Source organism: Tachyglossus aculeatus, chromosome 20, assembly GCF_015852505.1.
Source record: "Tachyglossus aculeatus isolate mTacAcu1 chromosome 20, mTacAcu1.pri, whole genome shotgun sequence".
NCBI lineage: Eukaryota > Metazoa > Chordata > Mammalia > Monotremata > Tachyglossidae > Tachyglossus > Tachyglossus aculeatus.
In genome coordinates, this window is record NC_052085.1 from 2,961,514 (window position 1) to 2,986,711 (window position 25,198).

Sequence of the window (25,198 nt, forward strand, 5' to 3'; positions counted from 1 at the left end):
CATGAATTTCAGGTATCAGTAGGGTAGCCTTGATCAGCTAAATTATTATTTTGTTGAAATAAGAAAACCTTCAATAAAACATCTGGAATGAACTGAGTTGAGAAGGTTAAGAATTTTGGTGAAATTTGGACATTAATTGCTGGCATAATTAAATGCTTTTAGATGATTTCTTAACTCAAAATAGAACATTAAAAGCTGATTGAAAATAATGCATATTTCTATTTCCTCCTTAAATTGCATTGTTTCTGAAATTTGCTTGGAAGCATTAAACACAAGACTTAAAACGGAGGGGACTTTTCCATTTAGTAACAACTAATTTCTTTGGTAATCTTGGCTGTTTCAGGAGAAGGAGTTGGCTTTTAATCCAGAGGAAAGTTTTAAATCCATTTTTGCTGTATAAGATTTCTGCAGTTGATAAACTAATATGTTGTCGACTTCAATCTGTAAATTCACTTTAGTGTAGCATTTTGGGATTACTGAAGAGATTTCTTTTGAAGTCATTTTGTGTTGGCTTTCGCTTGTCGGTTGGCACCCGGTTTACGAAGTAGGCGATGACACTTAACAGAAAATAATCTCTGTCATTTTCTCCAGGAATGTCACTGTCTGCCGGGTCTTCCCCCCTTCATTCGCCGAAAATTACCCCTCACACGTCTCCCGCACCTCGAAGGAGAAGTCATACTCCCAACCCAGCAAATTATATGGTGCCTTCTAGTGCCTCCACGCCCGTGAATAACCCCGTCTCGCAAGCCCCGTCTTCTGGCCAGGTGATCCAGAAGGAAACGGTGGGCGGAACGACGTACTTCTACACAGACACAACTCCGGCACCTGTCACAGGAATGGTGTGTGAATGTTGGGACGGGTTGCCGGTCACTGAGTCATTTTTGCCTGTGCCTGGGAGAGTCCCCCTCCCTCTCCCCCTTCAAAAAAACCCCCTAGCCCCCACCACAGTCCCTTTCATCCTGTATTTTCATTTTGGGGTACTTTGGACCCTGGAGGGAAACGATCCAAGTTAACAGAGATCTATTTCTCTCCAAGGATCCTTTTGAAATGTAATTTCCTGATTCACTTGGGACAAATGGAAAAGGCCCCAGTCCTTTTTCCAAGTCTTTAGGAAATGGTACTTTCCATCATTCCTTTTGGCATTCCCTAACCTCCCAGGCACTTCCATTTTTCGTTGCCATACTTTCTTGAATGTTGGATCATGACCGATGAACACATCCTAGTCTAGGATTTCACCTTTCCTATTTACCCCGTTGCTCCTAGTTCTCCTGTAATGTGGGGATTGCATTTTTGCAGTAGTCCATGTTAAGGAAACTCAAGTTCTAATACTCGCTGTATCTGACACCACATCTCCCTGTACCGACAGGCTCACGTCTCCATGTTTGATATTTGCCCCACAGCTCTTGTGTACATGTCCTTTACTCTGCTGCTTCCCGTGTGTATATTTGATTTTAGCATCCGCTTCCCCCACTAGGCTGTAAGTTTCTCTAGGGCAGGGAACACGCCCACCAACTGTATTGTTTTATAATCTCCCAAGCACTTAGTACAGTGCTCTGCACCAGTAAGTGCTCAGTAAATACCACTGATTGACTGGAAGAACATTCCCTAGGTGCTATGGTTGTGTTCTAGCCAAAATGCACAATAAAAACAAATATTTCAGCAGTCCTGACTAAACTATATCATCCATAGCTACCATCAAAGTTGCAAGTTCTACAAGATTTTAATTTTTCAATATGAGAAAAATAGGTGGCATGTTGCATTTCAGTGGAATTTGACTCTATAGTGATGCTTTGGTACTCAAAGATGTGTTGCCAAACATTAGAAACAAAAAAGATTATCCCATTCTCAGAAGGATGTGATCTTTTTAATGACTGAAGCCGGTGTTATTTCTTATGGAGGATAATTAAAGTTAGTGAAGCTTTCAGGAGAGCTTTTTTAAATAAGCTCATTTTAAAAGGCTTAAATATTAACCCAGAACTATCAGAGGGGAACCAAAACATCCTACTATTGTGTTGCCCCATGTAAAAATCTCTTGTATTTTTTGAAATTGGCCACTTTAGATAAGTATTAGAACATCTGATGCAAATGAATGATTTATCTTCCAATGAGCTTTGTGTAGCAGTTATTCCAAAGAGTCATATTTTGGGTCTGTTTTATTGAAACCTAAAAGCTTTATGCCCATTTAAAGAAGCCAAGGGTGGATTCACATCTTAGATTTTTGGTATTTTGATGTTGATATTGTGGTTAAAGTTAACATTTACATATGAAAGCAAGTAATTATTTCTTCTAGGGATTTTAAATAATTTCCATTCTGTACCTAACGTCGTGCTTATCCAAAAATGACATTTAAGCATTTGATAACATAGAACAGTGCCTGGCACATAGTAAAGCTTAACAGATACTATTACAATTTTAAGAGATTGATCATTACCTTTTTTTCCTATCTCATAGGTATTTCCAAATTATCATATTTACCCTCCAACTGCGCCTCATGTTGCCTACATGCAACCAAAAGCAAATGCACCTTCCTTCTTTATGGCTGATGAACTCAGACAGGTATGCTTTTATAATTAAGACAGTAAATGTATAAAATTGCTCTGTTTTTCAAAGAGAAACAGAACTGGAGAGCAGAAGCAGGTATTAGAAACAGTCCCGTTCTTCTCTTTCGTCTCACAGAAATCAGTACCAGCGAGTAAAACTGCTTGTAACAGGTCTCTTTGTGTATGAGGTAAAGATGAAAGTGATGGTGGTTGATGTTGGGATGTAGGTTGGAAACTCCTTGAGGGCAGGGATCATGCTCACTAATATTCTTGTATGCTCCCAAGGACCTAGTACTTGGTTTGTGCACAAAATAGACATTCAGTAAGTGTGAGTGTCTTTGAAGGAGAATGTTATGTCCATGAAAATAGTCATTCCTTTGTCCTGACTCCTGCCATTTAGCTGAGCATTGTTCAAGACTACCACCACCAGTGGTGGAGGGGGAAAGGTGTGACTCAGGGTCAGTAGACTATGTAATTGTTTTGGTATTAGTGATGATGTTTTGCGGAAAGAGCCCAGGCCCGGGACCAGAGGACCTGGGTTCTAATCCCAGCTCTTCCACTTGTGTGCTGTGTGACCTTGGGCAAGTCACTCAACTTCTCTGTGCCTCCACTTCCCCATGTGTAAAATAGGGATGAAATCCTGCTGTCTCCTACCTAGACTCTGAACTCCATATGGGCCAGGGACCATGTCCAACCTCCTAGCCTTGTATTTGCACTGGTGTTTAGAACAGTGCTTGGCACAAAGCACTTAACAAGTACCATAAAAACCAAAAACAGACCACCACACCCCACTGTTGGGTAGGGACTGTCTCTATATGTTGCCAATTTGTACTTCCCAAGCGCTTAGTACGGTGCTCTGCACATAGTAAGCGCTCAATAAATACGATTGATGATGATGATGATGATGATGATAAAACCTTGGGAAGCAGTGTGGCCTACTGGAAAGAGCCCCAGCTTGGGTGTCAGAGGACCTGGATTCTCATCCGGGCTCTGCCACTTTTCTGCTGCGAGACCTTGGGCAAGTCACTCAACTTCTTCTGTGCTTCAGTTACCTCATCTGTAAAATGGGGATTAAGACTGTGAGCCCTATGAGGGACAGGAACTGTGTCCAACCCAATTATCTTGTGTCTACCGCAGTGCTTAGTACGGGGCTTGGCACATAGTAAGCACTTGACAAGTATCATAAGAAACAAAAAGCCAAAAAAAAAGGGCTGTGTGTTTTTTGACTGAGGTTCATTCTTTAGGCTGCATGCTAAACTGGTCACTGGATGGTAGATGGAAGAGACCCTAGCTCAGTGAACAGTTAGTGGATAGCATAATAATGAGAGACCATGCAGCTGAGATAAATATTAATTCTCAAACCAACAGGTAGAAAACTAGAAATTTGTTTCTGTTGTAATGTTCCTGTTCCTTTCCCCTAGGAGCTGATCAACAGGCATTTAATAACCATGGCTCAAATTGATCAGGCAGATATCCCAGGTGAGAATACGATTGAATCAGTTTTTTTTCATGTACCAGACTTCTATGACTGTATATGTTTTGGGGCTATTTTAAGTAGTAATTAAAGTCACTAAAGTCAGTTTAGCTCATTTTTGTCTTCATAGCAATTACTACAGTGAAATTCTGCTCTAACACTTTTTTGGGGCCTGGAATAAATGTAAATAGTGGAGCATGTAAGATGGCAAGGTAGTGCTTGTCCTGAAGAGAGAGAAGGATTCCGGCCTCTTTTTTAATTTTGTAAAACATCTTGAGTCTTAAAAGTTGCTGGAGCATCCTCCTTATGGAGGCCTATTTAGCAGTACCCTGTGCCATTAGTCTTGTAGTGATGCTTCTTGAAGAACTTGGCATCAACGGAGAACTTGCACTATTAGCCCTCCCATTAGTATGGTGCTCGACCGACGGTAAAGGGCTCAATACATTCCACTGGTTGACTGATAGCTGCCCTTTTTAACAGCCCCGTTTTTCGCACTCTGTCCTTTGGTTACTATATAAAATTTTGGGAAATGTTCAGCCCAGAATTTCTGCCTCCATAGAAGTGATTCCACAGAATAGAGCTATTCTAAAGCACGTTTTCAGTACTGAGAGAGAATCCGGGTAACCTGTTGTCTCCTGGTATGATGAATTTCATTGGCATTTCTTACATTTACATTTTAGAAATGCCGTTAGTGCAGGAAACTATGCTAAGGGATGCAGAATTTTAGCTTTTAATAAAAGCTAATTCATAATTCAGGGTGTCCATTACTTATTTCCAAGTGTAGACTGAGGACAGAGATCTAAAGTTCAAACTGTCACATAAATCTGGAAGGAGGAAAAAAAAATACTGCACCAACAGACAGTGTTGAGCTCCTCTTTTTTTTTGTTGTTGTTGAGGGCTGTCTCCATCCAGCGTAGCAGGGTCTGTCCTTTGACTGGAAGATGTCATTGTTTGTACATATTTATTACTCTTTTTATTTTACTTGTACATATCTATTCTATTTATTTTATTTTGTTAGTATGTTTGGTTTTGTTCTCTGTCTCCCCCTTTTAGACTGTGAGCCCACTGTTGGGTAGGGACTGTCTCTATATGTTGCCAGTTTGTACTTCCCAAGCGCTTAGTACAGTGCTCTGCACACAGTAAGCGCTCAATAAATACGATTGATGATGATGATGATTGATGGTGGAATTCCCCCTCGGGTGTGGGGGTGACTGAAAAGTCTAATGCCAACTGCCCAGTGTGTGCTCACAGACTGTCCCAGCTCCAAGCCGAGGTCCAATAATAGGTCTGGGATCTGAGTCTAGGGACACTGTGAGACTGTGAGCCCACTGTTGGGTAGGGACTGTGTCTATATGTTGCCAACTTGTACTTCCCAAGTGCTTAGTACAGTGCTCTGCACACAGTAAGTGCTCAATAAATACAATTGATTGATTGATTGACACTGGTGAGCTAGCAACCCAGGGAAGGACCCTCAGGTGGGGGACTACTAGGCCCTATTGTGTACAATAAAATTATCTGACTGTTTTTTCTAAGCACCAGCTGGGACTCCTTGCATCAGGCATCAGCAGTTTTACGAGAGGATATCTCTGGAAAGGTTTAAATAACACTATTCTTGATAGACAATCAAGTCTGTCAAAATTGTTCCTTTTTCGCGCATCGATTTTAAAAACCCTCTCTCAAGTATCTGGCTAGTCTTTGCGCCAATATTTTTGTGTCTGAATAATGCTAATTAGGGCTTTATGCGGTGATTTATTTAAGTGTGGAAAGGTGCGGTGAATGTGGCTTGCAATAATTGTGACCTGCCCCTTAAGAATGTGAAGTTTGTTATTTTTCAACTTTGGTACCAAAGTTGTGTGTTGTCGAGCAACACTTCGTTGTTGAGCAGATATGTACTGATGCAGATGATGCCGATGTCTTAGATATCCATTTGTGGATCTTAACTCTGACCTAAAATGTAAAGTCTATTTGGCACGTCAGTGATATGTAGTTAAAATGTTTCTTTTCTACTACTGTTACCCTGTTTTTGTGAATGCCATATGCCAACTCTCTGTCTTTTTGTTTATAAATTGCTGTAGCAGTCCCTGCAGAAGTTGACAGCTACCACAGCCTTTTCCCTCTAGAACCACTGCCACCACCCAACCGGATACAGAAATCAAGTAACTTTGGGTACATTACGTCATGCTACAAAGCTGTAAATAGCAAAGATGATTTGCCATATTGCCTTCGGAGGATACATGGTACGAGAACTAAACTTTCCTCTTTTTCACCTTCCGTGAAATGTAATACCGAGAGCCTGAAGAGCCATTTGAATTTTTCTAAATCAAAATCTGAGTTTCATGTAAAATGAAGTGGAATATTGGAGCAGAAATTCCTCACTGGAGAGTGAGTAAACTAAGAATGAAGCTTGACTTTTGTTTAGAGGCTGCAAAAAAAGCGACCAAATCAACCCAAACAATTCTATTAAACAAAGTTACTGCCACAGCAAAGAGCTTGCTTTTTTTCTTTCTTTTTTTTTTTTTTTTTTGACAGGTTTTCGGCTCGTTAACACAAAATGTATGGTGTTGGTTGATATGTGGAAAAAAATTCAGCACTCAAACATTGTAACGCTGCGTGAGGTGTTTACCACTAAAGCATTTGGAGAACATTGTAAGTAATTCAGCATTGAACTTCGAGTGGTAATTTCACTGTGAGCTTTGAGCTAACTGTAACAGGTTGTATGTTTCTATGCTCCTTTTAAGCTCTTGTGTTTGCCTACGATTTCCATGCTGGAGGAGAAACTATGATGAGCAGACACTTTAATGACCCCAGTGCTGATGCCTATTTCACCAAGAGGAAGTGGGGTAAGGAAAATGTAAATCAATCAGTGGTATTTATTGAGCGCTTACTATGCGCAGAACACTGTGCTAAAGCTGGGGAGAATACACAGAGTGAGCAGCACACACATTCCCTGCCCTTAAGGAGTTTACAGTCTAGAGGGGGAGACAAACATTAATATAAATAAATTACAGATATGTACTTAAGTGTTGTGGGACTGAGGGTGAAAGCAGCTATATTCTAGAAATGAACTTCTTGTTTTGGGTTGGTGTTTTGGATAGCTGATGGGGGCATGCTTAACTGCAATTAAGTAAGCCTGCGCGGAAGTGATCCCATTTCCTTTGACTAAGAAGTAGCTAAAGAAAAAGGATGGGGAGCAACAAATTATAATAATTTTCCCCTGCTAGGATCCCTCCTCAGTAGATATTCCAAGGCTAGATGGGGAGCAGAAAGTCTTCAGATGTTTTCCAGCTTCCCCCCCCCCCCCTTTTTTTTAGTCCCCCATCTCTCCCTCCTCACCTTTCCAGGACTTTTCCTTTATTCTTTCCCTTTTCCAATCCCTACAGCCGATTGGGAGTGGAGTTTACTGAGCACATACTGAGTGCCGGGCACCCTGTTAAGGCTGTACTCTACTTCATTAGGCACTGTGTCAGCTCTGTTTGGAAGACATTTTTCATAAGAATGGGCAGTTGAGGGATCTAAAAAAACCCCTAAATCACATTTGTTCTCATGTTTTCGTAAACTTAAAGCCATTATCTCCAGAGAGGACGGCAAATAGCAAAGTTGGATAAATTCTGAATGAGAGAACGGTTGATGTGAAGCAGATTGAGGCTTTGAATCATATTTCTTGTAGGAAAATTATTTCTGCTGTAGAACTTCTTTTCCTGTGGTTGGGATTACCACTTTCCCTAAGGATAGAACAACACAAAAACTCTTCAGGCTAGGCGCGCCTTGTCACTGTTAGTGGTGGGAATTCATCAAAATAAATAAGGCTCCTCATTTAACCAAACCTCTTCAATTCTGGGATCTGCTCTATCGTGCATTGTAGCTTGAGAGAACAGCAGAAAATTTGGGAGGTGAGGGGGACTGACAGGCTTGAATCCTATTTTAATGGGAACATGGGTTATTTTGAGACCTTGCAAAATAGCTTGGCTTTTAAAGATTCTAGGCTCACGTTAAATGACACCGACCTCCAAGATTTTCTGGAGGCAACATGTAAGGGAGCTCCTATTTTTGACTCTTTGTTAGTTAATTTTTCTGGATTTTGACAGTTGAAAGAAGAAAATTGTGGTTACATGGCTGTTTCATATATTTTGGGACACGCAGTGTGGTCACTACATTTTTTTTCCATTTTGCAGTGTCATCTGCAGACACTGCTCCAGAATTTTGTTGTGGGGGATGTGGTATAAAGCTTTTCCTTGACAAATGAATGTAGTTGCAATAACTCTTGATTTATTTTAGTATGGAACACCTGTGAAATGGCTGTCAACTTCCTTATTTTATAGAGAGCTGTTATCTTTATGAACTATCTGATTTCTGTTGGTGTTAAGGACGAGTTAATATATGGAATAATTCCAGTCTTCACAGGATTCTTTGGTTTTGTAATTGAAAGCTTTAGCAGTAATCATTTTCCTATACTTAATCAAAATGGGAGCAGTTAAAATGGTCTAGCTCCTCTGTTAACACAACTGCTAGTAAAAATTTGGCTTGAGTGCTTTTAGAATCAGAAGAGTTTTGCTAGGTTCTAATAATAATAGTGGTATTTGTTAAGCTCTTACTATGTGCCAAGCACTGTCCTACATGCTGGGACAGATGCAAGATGGATCCAATCCCTGTCCCACATTAGAGCTCACATTCTTAAGTGAGAGGGACAGGTGGCGTTGAACTTCCATTTTACAGATGAGGAAACTGAGGCACAGAGAAGTTAAGGAGTTTGCCCTGGGTCACATAGCAGAGCCAGGAAGAATTATAATAATCATATTTGTTGAGTGCTTTACTACGTGTCAAGCACTGTACTTTCCATGTGTCAAGTGCTGGGGTAGATAGAAGCTCACCAGGTCCCATGTAGGGCTGACAGTCTGAGAAGGAGGGAGAATAGGCATTGCCTCCCATTTTGCAGATGAGGGAACTGAGGCCTAGAGAAGTTAAGTGACTTGCCCAAAGTCACACAGCAGGTATGTGGCGGAGCCAGGATTAGAACCGAGGTCCTCCAACTCCCAGGCTCCGGCTCTTTTCACTAGGCCATGCTGCTTCTCTGATGATTCAAGATGGACATGGATAAAATTTGTGTTGGGAGAATAGTGATCTGTGGTTAAATTGAAAATATTTTTCCAGTCTGAAACGTACGAGCAATGGGCATAAGTTCTCCCAGTAACCAATCCCACATTAAAGTTCTAAGAAGACCGTCAACAAGTTTCTAATACTATATTGTTTCCTTTAGCAGAAAAGACTAATGCAGTTGAGAGAGAGAGACATTCCTCCACCCAAAAAGAAATGGCACAGGCCCGCTGAGCTGTTCTTTAGCTAGTAGGCCATTTTGAGGGGGGAGTGGTCCCAGCTGATAAGCATGGAGGTGATCTGACAATAATAATAATAATAATGATGGTGTTTGCTAAGCACTTACTATGTGCCAGCCACTGTTCTAAGCCCTGGGGTAATTCCAAGATAATCAGGTTGTCCCACAGGCTCACAGTCTTAATCCCCATTTTACAGATGAGGTAACTGAGGCACAGAGAAGTTAAGTGATTTGCCCAAAGTCACACAGCTGATGTGGCGGAGTTGGGATTAGAACCCACAACCTCTGACTCCCAAGCCTGTGCTCTAGCCACTAAACCATAAGGGTTAAGGCAAACTCCAGTTACACGGCCACTCGTAACGCGAAGATAATAATAATAATAATGGCATTTATTAAGCGCTTACTATGTGCAAAGCACTGTTCTAAGCGCCGGGGAGGTTACAAGGTGATCAGGTTGTCCCACATGGGGCTCCCAGTCTTCACCCCCATTTTCCAGATGAGATATCCTGAAAGACTGCTGATGGCTGGGATGAGACCATCATATCATCACTATCGCCGCTGCTAGGGGCCAGGCGGGGCACAGCTATTCTAAGAGAGGTGCCACGGTGCGTGGCGGTGGGCGGAGCTTTGGGGGCTGGGGGCACCCCTAGAGGGGCAGGCCTTGAGATGTTTGGGGAAGGGGGAGTGTGAAATGACACATCCTCTCCCTGCCCTGTAAACTGAGAAAGCACTTGCCCCCATGGAAGAGCAGCCTCGTTAGCACACCCCATCGCTTCACCTAAACACTCTGTCTTCCCTGTTTTGGATGCCCCATTTTTACGGAGGAAGGGAATAGGGAGCCTGCCCAAGTTCTAAATCGTAACCCGCAGGAGTGGGTGCAGTCTTGAAGCAGGATGCAGCCTATTTAGTCCTTCGTTTTCTGTCCTCCCTAACAAACTGACATCTTTATTATTTAGCAGATATGTACATGTTAGACCTGGATTCTAGTATTTTTGTTTGTTTTCTTTAAATGATAAGCGCTTACAATGTGCCAGGCACTGTACTAAGTGCTGGGGTAGTTACAAGCTAATCAGGTTGGACTCAGTCCGTATCCTACTGAGCGCTCACCTCCTCCAAGAGGCCTTCCCAGACTGAGCCCCCTTTTTCCTCTCCTCCCCATCCCCCCGCCGTACCTCCTTCCCCTCCCCACAGCACCTGTATGCATGTTTGTACAGATTTACTACTCTATTTCTTTTACTTGTACATATTTACTATTCTATTAATTTTGTTAATGATGTGCATTTAGCTTTAATTCTATTTGTTCTGACGACTTGACACCTGTCCACATGTTTTGTTTTGTTGTCTGTCTCCCCTTTCTAGACTGTGAGCCCGTTGTTGGGTAGGGACCGTCTCTATAAGTTGCCAACTTGTACTTCCCAAGCGCTTAGTCCAGTGCTCTGCACACAGTAAGTGCTCAATAAATACAACTGAATGAATGAAATCCCACTGGAGGTCACAGTCTTAATTCCCATTGTATTGTAACTTCTCTGGGTCTCATGACTTGCCCAAGCCAGAATTAGAACCCAGGTCCTTCTGACCACCTGCCTCGTGCCCTATCCGCTAGGCCAAGCTGCTTTTCTAATCCTCTAGCAACCTGCTATTTTGGCAGTGTTCGAGCTACAGGCCCCTGGGATTTGTTGCTTTTGATCTTCTCTAGTTGCATCAGCAAGAATAAATAACCAAGAGCAATGCCTCTCAATGTTTTTAAAGCTAAAGATAGAGTACTACTTTTAAAAAAAAATCCTCTTGTTTTTGACATTTGGTTTTCAGCTTGGGTCCACTTCCTCAATTTCGAAGTGATTTACACCCCTAGTGTGGGTTGTTGCCTGCTTTTCATTTTATTTTCTTCATAGGTAGGTTTATGGAGTCCACTGATTAAAAGTAGAATAGCATCTCCAGTAGCAAAACTAGGGATTGGTTTTCATGGGGCTGTAGTGGGAAGATTACCGTCAGACCACCAGTGGCACCCGCTGCTCTCTGTTGTCCCTGGTTAATAGTGTTCCAACCCAAATGATTGTAGAAGTGAATCGGAAGCCAGGTTGGATAACCCAGCCCAATTGTATTTTAGGTTTTGCTACCTTGGAAAGGCATGGTCACACCAGTCGAAGACTCTTGTCAGCGTCTCTCTCATTTCTGTTATTTATCACTCATATTTGAGATCTAGCTCTTTTACCCATTGGATGGATGGCATTTTGTGTCCGCTTGCGTGGGCTGTTGTCAGAATCTCTCATTCGGGCTTATATTATCCAGTTGTGTTTGGCCCCGCAAAACATCCAAGCTGTGAGTTTGGCAGGTCAAGGGATGGACCCAACAAAGATCTGATTGATTTTAACCTCCCTCTCTGAACTTGGCTCATTAGGAGCCCCACTCTACTTCCTAGTTTTATTGCTTCAGATGCTCAGTACAGGGCTCTTCACACAGCAGGCACTCAGTAGATGCTATGGTTTGACTGATTTCCTTTCACTCCTAAGACCCTCTCTTGCCATCCCCACAGTTTCCTCTTGCTGCTACTTCCTGAAGTGGGTTGGGATAAGTAGCAAGGCAAAGTCTGACTTCAAGGGATTGGTCTCTCAGTTTATTTTTGACTCTTCTTTATTCCCTTCCCTGTAGATCAGGAGTGGGCCAGCTAGTTAATGTCAGGCCACTTCTGGGGCTGGAAATTGCTGTGTGGCCAGGTGCCCTAAGATTAAAGGACGCTCCACCGCTCTTCACTGACCGTCCGTAGTGTGGTTTAGTGGAAGGAGCATGAGCTTGGGAGTCAGAGGACTTCGGTTCTAAATCAGCTCCGCTACTTCTCTGCTGTGAATCCACTTAACCTCTCCGTGCTTCAGTAACCTCATCTGTAAAATGAGGATTAAGACTGTAAGCCCCACATGGGACAACCTGATTACCTTGTATCTACCCTAGCACTTAGAACATTGCTTGGCACATAGTAAGTGCTTAACAAATACCATTATTACTATTATTATTATTATCATCATCCTTTGGGCCATCCACCTGCTATCATTCCATGTTCCAGAGCCCCAACAGAATCACACCAAGTAGCAGCCACTCTATATGACAGTGTCCTCCATTTTCGCCAGTCAGCATCCAGTAAAATATCTTTAAGTGCCCTACTTTATAGGCCAAATCTTTCCATCCTCTCCTCTCCCTCCCACCCTGAAAAAACCAATCTCTTCGGGTGGGTTGTAAAAAGGTCTTCCTGCGAGTATGAAAGGAACCCAACAGGGTAGTGAGTTCGGATGAGGAAATGTACACAAAGAAAAGTTAAGTGACTTGGTCAAGGTGACACAGGCAAACTGGGGAGCCAGGACTAGAACCCCCACCTCAGTTAGAATACAAGGCCATGCTACGTTTCCCTTTTTGGATTTATTTGTTCCTAAATCTTTGTTCCATTCCTCATTATTTACAATTTTTTTTTTAGTTCCAAAAGGTAACTGTTCAGGTGTGAGATCTGTGACACAGGCATTTAATGAGGAACCGCTATTGTATTTTAGCTGAAATATTGGCATATTGTTAACTTGAAAAAACATGTAGCTTTCATATATATATATATGTATATATATATTTTTTCTTTTTAGGGCAACATGACGGGCCATTACCGCGACAGCACGCTGGCTTGTTACCAGAGTCTCTCATTTGGGCATATATTGTCCAGCTGAGTTCAGCCCTGAGAACCGTCCACACTGCAGGCTTGGCATGTCGGGTGATGGACCCAACGAAGATCTTGATAACTGGCAAAACCAGGTAATGTTGCTCTTCATGGCTTAGTTTATTCTGCCCTTCGGAACACCAGTCAGAATAAGTGGGGAATCCAATGATGCATAATCTACCCTATCAGGACATAGATTCAGTTTCCCAGCTGCTGCTGCTTCTAGTGTGTAGAAAAAGAAAATTGAATTTGATCTCGGCTGCATGATGCAGCTCATCATTCCTTAGTAGCTTTGTAAATAGCACTACTTAGCTGCAGGTTACGAAAGTGATTCTAACCCAAGTAGACAACTCAGAAGAGAAAATGTGAGGGTTCTTGAGTCTTTGACACAAGATTGATTATCTCCTTTCTCTAAATATGTTTCTCCCTGAAGGTTACGAGTAAATTGTGTTGGTGTTTTTGATGTTTTAACGTTTGATAGCAGTCAGAATAATCCACTGGCACTAATGGCCCAATTTCAGGTAAGCAGAATTAATGGGATTTCATGCCATTTTATACGATTTATTTTGGATTTTTTTCTGCAAAGAAGGTTCATGTTATTTAATACCCAAAATTTCCTGAGTAATTATTTCATCACCTATTTTAAGAGCTCACAAATTTAGGGCGATTAAAACTTTAGCAGATTCCCCTCTCCCCCTACCTCCCCAAACGCAAAGCTCCCATATGTCCTCCTTAAAATTGTAAAAATTAATCCAGTTTCAGCTGGTTGTGTGTGAAGAATTGTTTTGCTAAAAGTTGGTGCGATGTGGGGCAGTCTCTCAGCTGGAGATCACATGTCCATTACTTGTAGTACAATCAAACATCTGTCTCCAGTCTCTCTCTCTCTCTCTCTCTCAGTGTGAGAAAGGGAGTGAAACAAAAGGGAGGGCAGAGAAAGAAAGTGATTTCTAACCTCAGTGTAGCTGATGAATTCACTTTCCTTCCTCATCCATTGATGCACTGGAAATATAAGGTGGTAGGAATAATCTTTCCCACTGGGTCAGTGCTAATGATATGTATTGCCCTAAAGTTGATTTCTCCGTCAGTCAGGGGTTTAGCAGTTTCGGAAGTGTGCGTGTGTGCGTGCATGCGTGCGTGTGTGTGTGTGTGTTTTGGATTTTTTGGATCCTCCAGCTTCTAGAATAAGCACGTAGGAAAAGATCACAGACAGTCCTAGAGAGGGGGAGTGTGGTACAGCAAAAGAGGATTCATGAGAAAGGAATGCATTGTTTCTTGCAGTCTATTTTTCATAGTCTGTTTCAGACACGTGAATAGAGACTGACTTACAGTGTAATGGACATAAGTAGAGCCATAGATAGAATCAGAAAAAGAAATCAAGAATTGAAAACCAGGAAGAAACTGAAAATGAGTTGGGGGGAAATCCTCCAGAATACAACAAATGGGGGGAAAAAAACAGACAGAGGTAAGAAGCAGAACAACAAATGAGACTCATCTAGCGTGAAAAGAAATGTTGCGCTATCCTAAATGTTAAGCATTTTCGTTCAAATTACAGGTAATGAAAAATTAAGTAAAATTCACCTTCCTTTAAAAAGCCCCGGACTGCTCCAAGGACACGGCTTTTTCTAAATAACATTTCTTCTCTTTAGTCCTATTCTAGGGGCCAGGGCCAGGGGAGGAAGAATGCATTTAAGTCATAAATGTGAACCATTTAAAAATCCTCCCCTTCTTCATACTTTGGGCTCTCAGGCTTCCCAGAGCTGGGAGTGGGGAGGACCAAGGAAGGGGTCTGGGATTTGAGGCGAGCTGGCACGGTAGCCAGTTTGGGAGTCCTGGCCCCTGCCCACACGGGCAGCCACCCAGCCCCATTTGGGCTACGGGGTGGTCAGCACTCCCTGCTCGGGCCATTGAATTGAAAGCTTTTGGGGGTGACCCTTATCTTTTAAACTGTTTTCTGCATGGATCCGGATTTCACACTTTCATCAGTGATCCCTATTTTCAAAGTTTCCTATTCCATGTGAATTAACTCACTGGTTTTAAGTTTTAGCATTTAAACAGAGTTATTGTGGAACATGTAGAATTTGACCTGTTTTTTAAACTGCTAGTGCTGTACCATCGGGAGCATAGGGATGTCAGGGGTGTTCCGAAAATTCCTTCAAGGAGACACTCCTTCAAGGGAGAGCAAGTAGAATTACCTTTCTACCAGCATTCCACTTGGCCCACAGTTAGGAAAAGGCATATTTTTAAGACTGGCACCTCAACTTTGTATTTTCAAAACAAAATTCTACTATTTAATTCATGTGTTTAGTAGGTGTCTTGCTTGAGAAGGTTTTAATACTAACAAAAAATGGTGGGAATTATGATGCTTCTTTGAAGCCCTGTTGACTTCATAAAGTACTCCAAGTGCTAAGCTCCACAGTGGCGGCTTTTTAAAAAAACACAAAAAAAAAAAACCCATACAAAACAACAACAACAAAAAACCCTTCACAAGGACTCAGATGTGTTGTCGAAAAGGGGCCAAAATAAACTTGCCATTTAAAGACCAAGTCTTAGGGAATTGAACCAGAGACCATTTTAATGAAGCCGCCAAAATTCATGCCTGTTATATTTCCAGACTCCCCAGAGGTAAGGCAGCCTTAAAAAGTTCCCCAGTGACATCTTGGTCGTGGTTCTTTGATATCTCAGTAAGTGGGCTTCATTACCTGGTAGTTTGCAGTGTCCTGAGGTTGAGGTTTTATGAAATATAGTCCCATTTTGGTACATCAGTAATTCCAGGGGGTAATAATGTTGAATGCTTAGAGGAAATGCTTTCTTAGCACTCACTGTAAATGAATGATGCATTGTTATTTTCCTGTAATGAAAAAACATGTCTATGTACTTAAAAACTGTATCTGGTAGAGATATATCATGTTCATTTTTTCATATCAGCAAGCAGATCTGATCTCGTTAGGAAAAGTTGTGTTGGCTTTGGCTTGCAACTCTTTGGCAGGAATTCAGCGAGAGAATTTACAGAAAGCTATGGAACTAGTGACAATCAACTATTCGTCTGATCTGAAGAATCTGATTTTGTAAGTTGTGATATATTATGACTTAAGAAAGTTGTTTCAAATTCTTTGGAATTTGACCAAAATGAAGGTTTAAATATGAATCAAATTTATCTTTAAGATGGGTCTTTGACAGATAAGATGAGCTTTTTCTTTTACTCCTGCCCTAAAAAAAAAAGCTTTCACTGAACTTGTTCCCCATGTTGCAATTCAGTATCTGTAGAGAAATTTTCAAATTTGCTGCTTCCACCCCATTCAGCTCATCGCATACGAACCTCAAAACGTGGGATGAGTTAAGGTTAATTTTTCCCAAACTCATTTCATTCTTTGATTTGCACTATATAATCCTCAGAGGCTGTTGCACAAAAGTAGCCTCGTCAACAGTGAACAGCCTAGATTCTGATAATGATTAGTCCTATACGAACCCCACCTGGCCCTCCATGAGCCACTCAGACCCAATGTGACCCATTTGAATGCTGAAACTCTCCCCTAGTGAAGTGAAAAGAGTGGAAAGAGCCCGGGCTGGGGAGCCAGAGGTCGTGGGTTCTAATCCCGGCTCTGCCACTTGTCAGCTGTGTGACCTTGGGCAAGTCGCTTAACTTCTCTGGACCTCAGTTCCCTCATCTGTAAAATGGGGGTGAAGACTGTGAGCCCCACGTGGGACAACCTGATCACCTTGTATCTACCCCAGCGCTTAGAAAAGTACTTGGCACGTAGTAAGCGCTTAACAAATACCAACATTATTATTATTATTAACGTAGAGGCTCCCTTGTTCCCCACTGCGGCTGGAGCGAACCCGTGGCTCCAAACGATCACATTGTCCACTAGACAGGACTAAGGAGGAATGTGTTACAGCTCTGGCTCATAATCTGTGACAGTAGAGGATCTCGAACTCTTTTGGATTGGTTTCTGGAACGGTCGTTCAAAAGAGACCCCAGAAAGGGATGGAGGCTTTTGTTTTCAATAAAATGAAACTCAAGCTTTCTCACTGGGCATGGTTTCCTGGGACAGGTGAGCGGAAGGAAGAAGTTTGTTTGCCCCCCACTTCCTACCATCCTCATCTCCACCTGCCTTCACGTCAGTTAGTTCCCCTTCTCATGTCATGAAAGGTGGCAGCAGGAACCCGATGGAGAAAGAGTTGATATTTCTGTTCCTCTCCTGGTGCATCTCAACATCACACAAGGGGAAATGTGTCCATGGAAGCCCAAATTCCTGTTAGTGTCACCCCTCTAGACTGTAATGATGATGATGGCATTTGTTAAGCACTTACTATGTGCAAAGCACTGTTCTAAGCGCTGGGGGGATACAAGGTGATCATGTTGTCCCACGTGGGGCTCACAGTCTTAATCCCCATTTTACAGATGAGGGAACTGAGGCTCAGAGAAGTTAAGTGACTTGCCCAAGGCCACACAGCAGACATGTGGCAGAGCTGGGACTGTAAGCTCATTTTGGGCAGGGAAAGTGTCCGTTCATTGTTATATTGTACTCTTCCAAGCACTTAGTACAGTGCTTTGCACACAGTAAGCACTCAATGAATATGACTGACCAACTGACTGAGCCTGATTTTGACCAAGAAGGATTTTCTAAATGGTTCATCCCAGCTTGCTGGGCAGCACGTTCAGCTGTAATGCCACTTTTTTGTTTTGGGTAGGTATTTGCTGACTGACCAAAACCGGCTCCGTAGTGTAAATGATATCATGCCAATGATCGGTGCTCGATTCTATACCCAGTTGGATGCTGCCCAAATGAGAAATGATGTTATAGAGGAAGATCTGGCCAAGGTAAATGATGGGGGAACAGGAAGCGTACCTCAACTAGAAATAGATCGTGCAATGAAGTCCCGAACCACACTGGGAACTCCCCAAGGGCAAGGGTTTGGGCTCTTTCTCTTCCCTAAGACACTCAGTGGTGTTGGCTACTGAAAATCCACTCTTCTAGAACTGCCTGCTCACCCCATCTGTGCTTCGCCTCTGTCTTGCTGGCCCCGCAGTGGGACAAGCGATCGCTGGCTTGTCGGGGCGGGGTGGCACTGAATGTTGCAATATTCTGCCAGGAGCCTGGGCAATGTTGCAATGTTTAAACATCCCTAACAGTGTCACAAAGTAGTATGCTGGAGGGCACAGAGAGGGAGGGCATGTTTGAGGGACCAAGCAGAATCCCAGAATTTTGTTTCTGCAACACCACCGCAATAAAAAATTTCTTGGCACCAACCCATTGTGTTCAAACAGGATTTTACCCTGTACTGAATTCTGTGGGTGGTAAATCCGCTCCTTGGAAAAGCAAGATGATGCAGAAAAATGCAGGTCAAAGAATCCTTCAAAAGACAATCAGATGCTCATGCTACCCTGCTTTCTATGGTCTTTTGGTCTTCTGTGATTTTCCCGCTGTTGTGTCTGCTAATCCAGCAATGCAGAATTGTAAAGTTGTAGCAATTTACAGAGCATTTATCAAAAGAGATGGGAGTGTTTGTTTGCATTTTCCCCCCCACCCCCCAAAAAAAATTTTGTTACCTTAAGGGGTAGAATTTGTCACCTGTTGGTCGATTTAAAAAGAAGGTAGAGATTTGAATGAATGTGAATTTACAACCGGGATGGATAGGAGGTGTTCATCCTCCTTGCTTTATAGATTAGCACACCTATTTCCGTTTATTTTGGCAGCTGCTGAAAATTTCATTCTCTGCCTACCCATCATTCCCCTTTTCATTTTTTATGTGCCCACAGCCACTATCTCGAGGCTGGGTGGGGGTAACATGAGCAGTAGTGTGGAGTCCTTGGAAACCCTCACACAGGTGATGGGGGACCACCACAGCCCCCAGAACTCCACTTTGAGCCGATCACCAGTTATTTCAGAACTACGTCATTCACCTCACTTCCTGTGCTTCTCCTTCCCTGGGAGATTCGGTAAAAGGTAGGCCCGGCGGCTGAAACCTCTTCTCAGGGTGAGAATTTCCACTTTCGAGCCCTAACTCCTGGCAACAGGCTGAAAATATGGCTGAGGCACCCTAGAAGAGGGCCGGGAGAAGTCGTTTGGCCTGAGCCGGGCTCTGGCCATGAAGAAATGCTTCATTGGCTTCACCTTTCGGTCTAAGGCGATGACAGTCTTAGTGTCTCCTGCTGCCTAGATGAGTCCCCCAAGTCAGGGAGAGTACCTCTCATCAAAGCAGGGGAAAAGCAAGTTGCAAGCATTAGATTTTGTTACATGCCTTTGGCATTAAGGGTCCCTTTAGATTCAGTTACCCTGCCAAATTTTCCTCTTTAGGAACTTAATTTGCGCCACCCCCCCACTATGTTTTGTTTGCATTTATCGTTTGGGTCCATTCTTGAGTCTAATAGTACCTCAACTCCTTCCTGTGGGTGACCTTGCTTCTCCCCCTCCTCCCTTTCCTCCCCAGGGTGTGGAACGAGTGGATTTTAGAGGGGGTCTGGCCTCTCCTGTGTGAAACATGGAGTAGGGAGAGGGGAAAGAGTCTCCTCTTTCTCACGCCTAGGCCTTGTCCTGTGCTACGCGGCCGCACTTTATCCGGTCAGTTGCCGAGCCCGATGGCCCCAGGGGGTGTACGGGGGTGAGAGGTGAGGGGGTCCAGGGGCAGGGGAAGACAAGGTCCCCAGAGCATTGCTGCTCCAGAGTGAGGCTTCTGAAGCGACTCTCCCGGAGTAGAGAAACCACACTCCTCTGGTCTGGACCCCAGTGGGGACCATCTCTCCGGAGCCCTTCCCTCTCTCTAGCCAGGATGACCACGGCCATCTGATCTCCCAGCTGGAGCCGAGAAGGGCTCTGTGTGCGGTGGGGGGGAATGAACTGGCTGAATGTCTCAGGTGTAAGTTGATTTTGCGCGTTGGTCAACCCCCCTTCCCCCAACCCCTTGTTAATTTTTTTCTTTTGAGGATTGAAGAACGTTATTATTTCCGGCATGTCCTATAATAACCAGGGTAAGAGTGGTATGCCGAAGTAAGAGCCGAAGCACCACCTTCTTCTGTCCGAGGTATAGCTTTGAGGCTTTCAGAGCAATTACAGTGCGTAGCATCCCCGCAGGCATTCTGTACTGAGAGTACCATAGCCAGCTCGGTGAGGTTTAACAAGTTTTTGCCTCAGTTAAAAGCATTTACCACGGTGACTGTTTGAAACCCCTACAGCGTGGCAGACTAAGTGTGAGTTTGCTTTGCAGCCCTTTGCTGGTTAGAGCTCGAATTAACGCTTACTGGAACTTTCCCTAGAGTGAGAGTTTGGATCTTGGGGCAGGATGGGGAAAAAGGGGGATTTGAGTTGTTGAAGTTATCGAAATCCCCTTCGATCTGACCCTTCAAGGGCATTCAAATCTTTCCTCTTGGTTCCTGTTAAATGGGGTGTTTGGAGTTACTACAGTTGCCTCCTTCTATAACGCCATCCCAAGTGGAAACTCCCTCTCAGTGTGCAGAATGCTCAAAGCACCTTAACCTGGGGATCCGAAAATTTAGGTAGACACTGTTGTTGATGTGCCGCAGATAGGCTTCAGTTCAGACTCTTCCCCATCTCGGGATGTGCTTGGCTTATTTCATTTCTGTCCAGAGTCTCAGATTTCTACTTTGTAACTCATACAAGACTTCACGTTTGGTATTATCCCCAAATACAATAACAACTCTCTTTTGTTTCATAGGAAGTTCAAAATGGAAGACTGTTTAGGCTTCTAGCAAAATTGGGAACAATCAATGAGAGGCCAGAGTAAGGATACATAGCATTTATTTCCTAATATGTTTGTATTTGCTCACGGGTGACGTCTTTGGAGGGGAAGCCACGGGCTAGGGTCTTGGACATTTTTCACTAGAAAAGGCAGTAAGCGCTCAAAGGAACTAAACACACGGTGGTAGAAAGATATTCAGTGAAGGAAAAGTAAAATAAACACACCTGCATGTATACACACACAACTCTCTGTCTCTTCCCATGTCCCTCCCTCCCTCTTTCCCTTTCTTGCTCTGTAGAGATTGAGAGCGTTGTGAGTCACTCAAGCGGACAATCTTCATCAGTTTTTCTGTCCCTTCTGCCCCTGCCTCTCTTGGTCCCAGTCAGACCATTTTCTCATTTCTACCCTGGCCGAAGAAAGTGCTGTTTTCCCCCTGACCAGATCGTTTCGTCATTGTCTCCCCATGGTCATGAAAGGTGCTCTACTGTAGAAATATTTCCAAAGTAGCGGCTGTCCACAGTACCTGCCTGGCCCAGGGCCCGCTTTCTGCTTTTGGCCAAATGAGTTGAATTTTCAGATCGTGGGCGTCAGTCGCGTGGCAAGGCCCCTGGGCCTTTGTTCAGAAGAGGCAGGCCCTCTACTTTCTGAAGTTGGATTCTCGGGAGTGCTGGCCTGAGAGCACACACCTGGTTGAGCAGGGCCAGCACTTGGTGATAAAGAGCCCACGGGTGGACACTTGTCCCACTTCCCCAGAGTCCCATAGCCTGGGACTTAGTGGATGCTGGATTAGCAAAGCCGTTGGCTCTGTCTTCAGGACCTCTGCAGGTTCTGATCTCAGGAAATCTCCCAATTCAAATTTTCATTGATTGTTTCCCAAAGGGGGAGAGAGAGAGAGAGAGAGAGAGAGAGTGTTTGTGAGTTTGCATGCACGCACGGGCGCACACATGAGTCTCCTCCTCCTCCCCGCGACCCCCGGATATGAGAGAGGGATGAGAACAAGCAGACTGAGCCGTTCTTTGTCCTGGTGCCTCTTCCAGGCCCACAAGGAGATGTGGAACAGGTTTCCAGTCCCGCTTGGCTCCCCTTTCCTGCCCCTCGGGCATCAGTCCCTCCTGTCCCAAGTGTCTGACTCGGCAGCCTCTTTGATTCAGCTCCCTTTTCTCTCCATGGGCGGGGCTGAGCAGGAACAGTTCCCACAGTAGTGGAGTGGGGAAAGGATTTGGGAAGACGTTGGCTGCCCGGCTGAACCACCAAAGTCTGTTTCCCTTTTGGTCTTTGCTCTTTGAGTCATGGGTCTTTTTGTTGTTGTTGTTGTTTGGAAAAAGAAATTAATTCAACCTGACAAAAATATGGTCTACACAGAGCCCCCTTGTTGGTTAATAATAAGCTTGGTGAATTGTAAAGAGGATACAAAAAATCTGATCCACGCTATGTAAAACATTCAACATTGAAGTCCGTTTCCTTTTTCTTCTAAAATCTTGCCTTCTATGACTCTCTGAGCTCATTGTGGGTGGGGAGTGTGTCTGTTATATTGTTGTGATGTACTCTCCCAAGCGCTTAGAACAGTGCTGTACACACAGAAAGCACACAGAGAAGCAGCATGGCGCAGTGGAAAGAGCACGGGCTTTGGAGTCAGAGGTCATGGGTTTGAATCCCAGCTACAGCACATGTCTGCTGTCTGACTTTGGGCAAGTCACTTAACTTCTCTGAGCCTCAATTACCTCATCTGTAAAATGGGGATTAAGACTGTGAGCCCCAAGTGGGACAACTTGATCACCTTGTATCCCCCCCAGTGCTTAGAACAGTGCTCTGCACATAGTAAGCGCTTAACAAATGCCATTATTATTATTATTATTAAATAAACCCGATTGATTCCGAAGTGTGGAATTTTTTTTAAATTGCCAATTACCAGTATTTTGGAATTTCAAAAAGTTCCAGTCTGTGAAATTAGTTAGAAAGCAGTTTATTTTAAGTATTGGTTACTATCAGAGCCTCCCTCTCGCTGGGAACCTGCCCGCACCCCCATTCCCCCTACAAAGCAACTGGCAGAAAACTGATTTGTTTCCATCTGAGGAACCACACTGATCCACGAGAATAATAACCGGTGGCCATCTGTCAGAGAAAGCAATGTCCAAACTCGGGAGTCAAAGAATATTTCCTTCAGCCCGCATGGTCTTCACTTGAAATATCTTCCCCCTCCAGGTTTCAGAAAGACCCGACCTGGTCAGAAACCGGAGACCGGTATTTGCTGAAACTCTTTAGGGATCACCTTTTCCACCAAGTGACTGAAGCGGGGACCCCCTGGATCGACCTCAGTCACATTATCTCCTGTCTCAACAAGGTAACCGCCCGGGTCTGACGTGGCCGTGCTCCGCTCTCAGTTGCCCCGTCGGGCGGCACCGTGCCAGGGTTTGATTCTGAATGGAATCCCTCGAAGATCGTGCATGTGTGTCCTCTTTGGAAGGGAGGGCATCGTTCATGTCACTGACAACACTGTGCTCCATCTCGTCCTCCTCCACGGGGACGGGGTTGGGATGTGAGGTGTTTTGGAGGTGTGAGAGTGGATTGAGGGCAGCAGCAGCAGGCTCATGACGGGAGCCCGATGGAGTGGGAGAGGAATGCAATTTCTAACGCTACCAGTTTAGAAAAAGATATGATGATTTGTAAAACCAGCCTTCCCACCCACTCACACACATCCTCTCCTCCCTTCCGTCCTCTCACCTCCCCCGAAGGCACCGTTCTACTGTTACAGGAGTATTTCTAGAAAATTTCACGTGCCAACGATAGCCTTTTTGTTTTCTTTCTGTCTTGGCAAAACCCCACATTTTCCTCTCTGTTTTGTAACGGCATAATTCTTTTCCTTAAGTCATGCCTATGTATTGGGATGGCTTTTTTCAAATCTGTAAGTTTGCACATTGGTGTCTGGACACAGCTTCTTAAAAACTGACTTGACAGATCTTGAAACGCTGACTGCCGATCATTTTAGCCACTTACGTTCTGTTGGCTATGCTGTGCTGGAAGAAATGGGAGAGGGCTTTCTGCCTCCTGGCCTTGCGTGTGTTTTTTCTGTTTTCCTTTGGTTTGAATATGCTGTGTGCCCATCCGTTTTAGGTGCTTCTGTCTTGGTTTTAATTAAGCAGGCTGATGTAAAATTTCCTGACGGTCTGATTTTAAGAAACCCAGGTTTGTTACCTGAAGTACTCTGTTGTCCATCTAGAGGGTAGGTCTGCTGTTGAGAAAGCCATTTGGGCTGAGCTTTCTTCTTTATTGCGCTTACCTGAACTATTGGCATTTGTCACTCGCTTTTTTATCGTAGCTGACTGGATGGTGGTGGCCCTCAGGGCTGATCTTTGGAAGCAGCATGGCTTAGTGGAGACAGCACGGGCCTGGGGGTGAGAGGACCTGAGTCCTAATCTTGGCTCCCCCACTTGTCTGCTGAATAAACCTGGGCAAGTTGCTAAATTTCTCTGTGCCTCAGTTTTCGTGTCAGAGGATTAAATCCTACGCTTTCTTATTTAAACGGTGAATCCCATGTGGGACAGGGACTGGTTCCAACCTGATGAGCTTGTATCTACCCCAGAGCTTAATACAGCCCGTGGCACATAGTAAGTGCTTAACAAGTACCATACCAGTGAAGCAGCGTGGCTCAGCGGAAAGAGCCCGGGCTTTGGAGTCAGAGGTCATGGGTTCAAATCCTGCCTCCGCCAGTTGTCGGCTGTGTGACTTTGCGCAAGTCACTTAACTTCTCTGTGCCCCAGTTACCTCATCTGTAAAATGGGGATGAAGACTGTGAGCCCCACGTGGGACAAACTGATCACCTTGTAACTTCCCCAGCACTTAGAACAGTGCTTTTCACGTAGTAAGCGCTTAACAAATACCATCATTATTATTATTATACTAATATTGATGATGATGATAATAATACTAATGTCCCGAGAAAGGGCAAGTCGCACCATGTGCCGACCCTTTGTCTTCTGTTATTTCATTCATTCACTCAGTTGTATTTATTTAGTATTTACTGTGTGCAAAGCCCTGTCCTGAGCGCTTATTTTCCCTTCGGTTTTTGCGTGCCGCATGGGTCTCTCGGTTGCCAGACCCGGGGTCCTGATGCGGACAAGCCACCAGAGCTGCCCCAGCAGCCTCGAGGAGGAAGCCGGCTCCGGCCCGGGTTTGTGTGACCCCCCTCCAAGCTGTTCCTCTTGACTGCAAGCTCACTGTGGGCAGGGAATGCGTCTGCTAGCTCTGTGGAACTGAACTCTCCGAAGTGCTTAGGACAGTGCTCCACGTATCGTATGCGCTCAGTCAGTCAACCAATCAGTGGGGCATTTACTGAGCGCTTACTATGTGCAGAGCATGGTGCTAAGTGCTTGGGAGAGGACAAGACAGCAGAATTAGCAGACATGTTCCCTGCCCGTAAATCCCATTGCTTGAGTGATTCCAGGATTAATGCTTTCCCTGTGCGCCTC

The 25,198-nt window shown here is 44.1% G+C and overlaps 1 protein-coding gene across 6 annotated transcripts in view; it reads left to right on the top strand.

Moving 5' to 3' along the window:
* Positions 1-25,198, top strand: part of PAN3 (poly(A) specific ribonuclease subunit PAN3) — a 78,282-nt gene that overhangs the window by 47,575 nt on the left and 5,509 nt on the right. For 2 of the 6 annotated variants that reach the window (XR_005455209.1, XM_038761828.1), the window contains exons 7-18: positions 592-839; positions 2,452-2,556; positions 3,962-4,019; positions 6,090-6,251; positions 6,544-6,660; positions 6,753-6,854; positions 12,964-13,129; positions 13,468-13,555; positions 15,960-16,099; positions 17,727-17,856; positions 20,709-20,773; positions 22,935-23,073. Coding sequence is in view for 4 of the 6 variants with exons in the window: in XM_038761828.1 (XP_038617756.1) it covers positions 592-839; positions 2,452-2,556; positions 3,962-4,019; positions 6,090-6,251; positions 6,544-6,660; positions 6,753-6,854; positions 12,964-13,129; positions 13,468-13,555; positions 15,960-16,099; positions 17,727-17,856; positions 20,709-20,773; positions 22,935-23,073 (1,520 nt within the window). In the remaining 2 variants the exon portion in view is untranslated. Of the gene's footprint in view, positions 1-591; positions 840-2,451; positions 2,557-3,961; positions 4,020-6,089; positions 6,252-6,543; positions 6,661-6,752; positions 6,855-12,963; positions 13,130-13,467; positions 13,556-15,959; positions 16,100-17,726; positions 17,857-18,795; positions 19,490-19,959; positions 20,058-20,708; positions 20,774-22,934; positions 23,074-25,198 lie in introns of those variants that run through there. The other 4 variants (XR_005455210.1, XM_038761829.1, XM_038761830.1 and 1 more) reach the window with 4 other exon arrangements.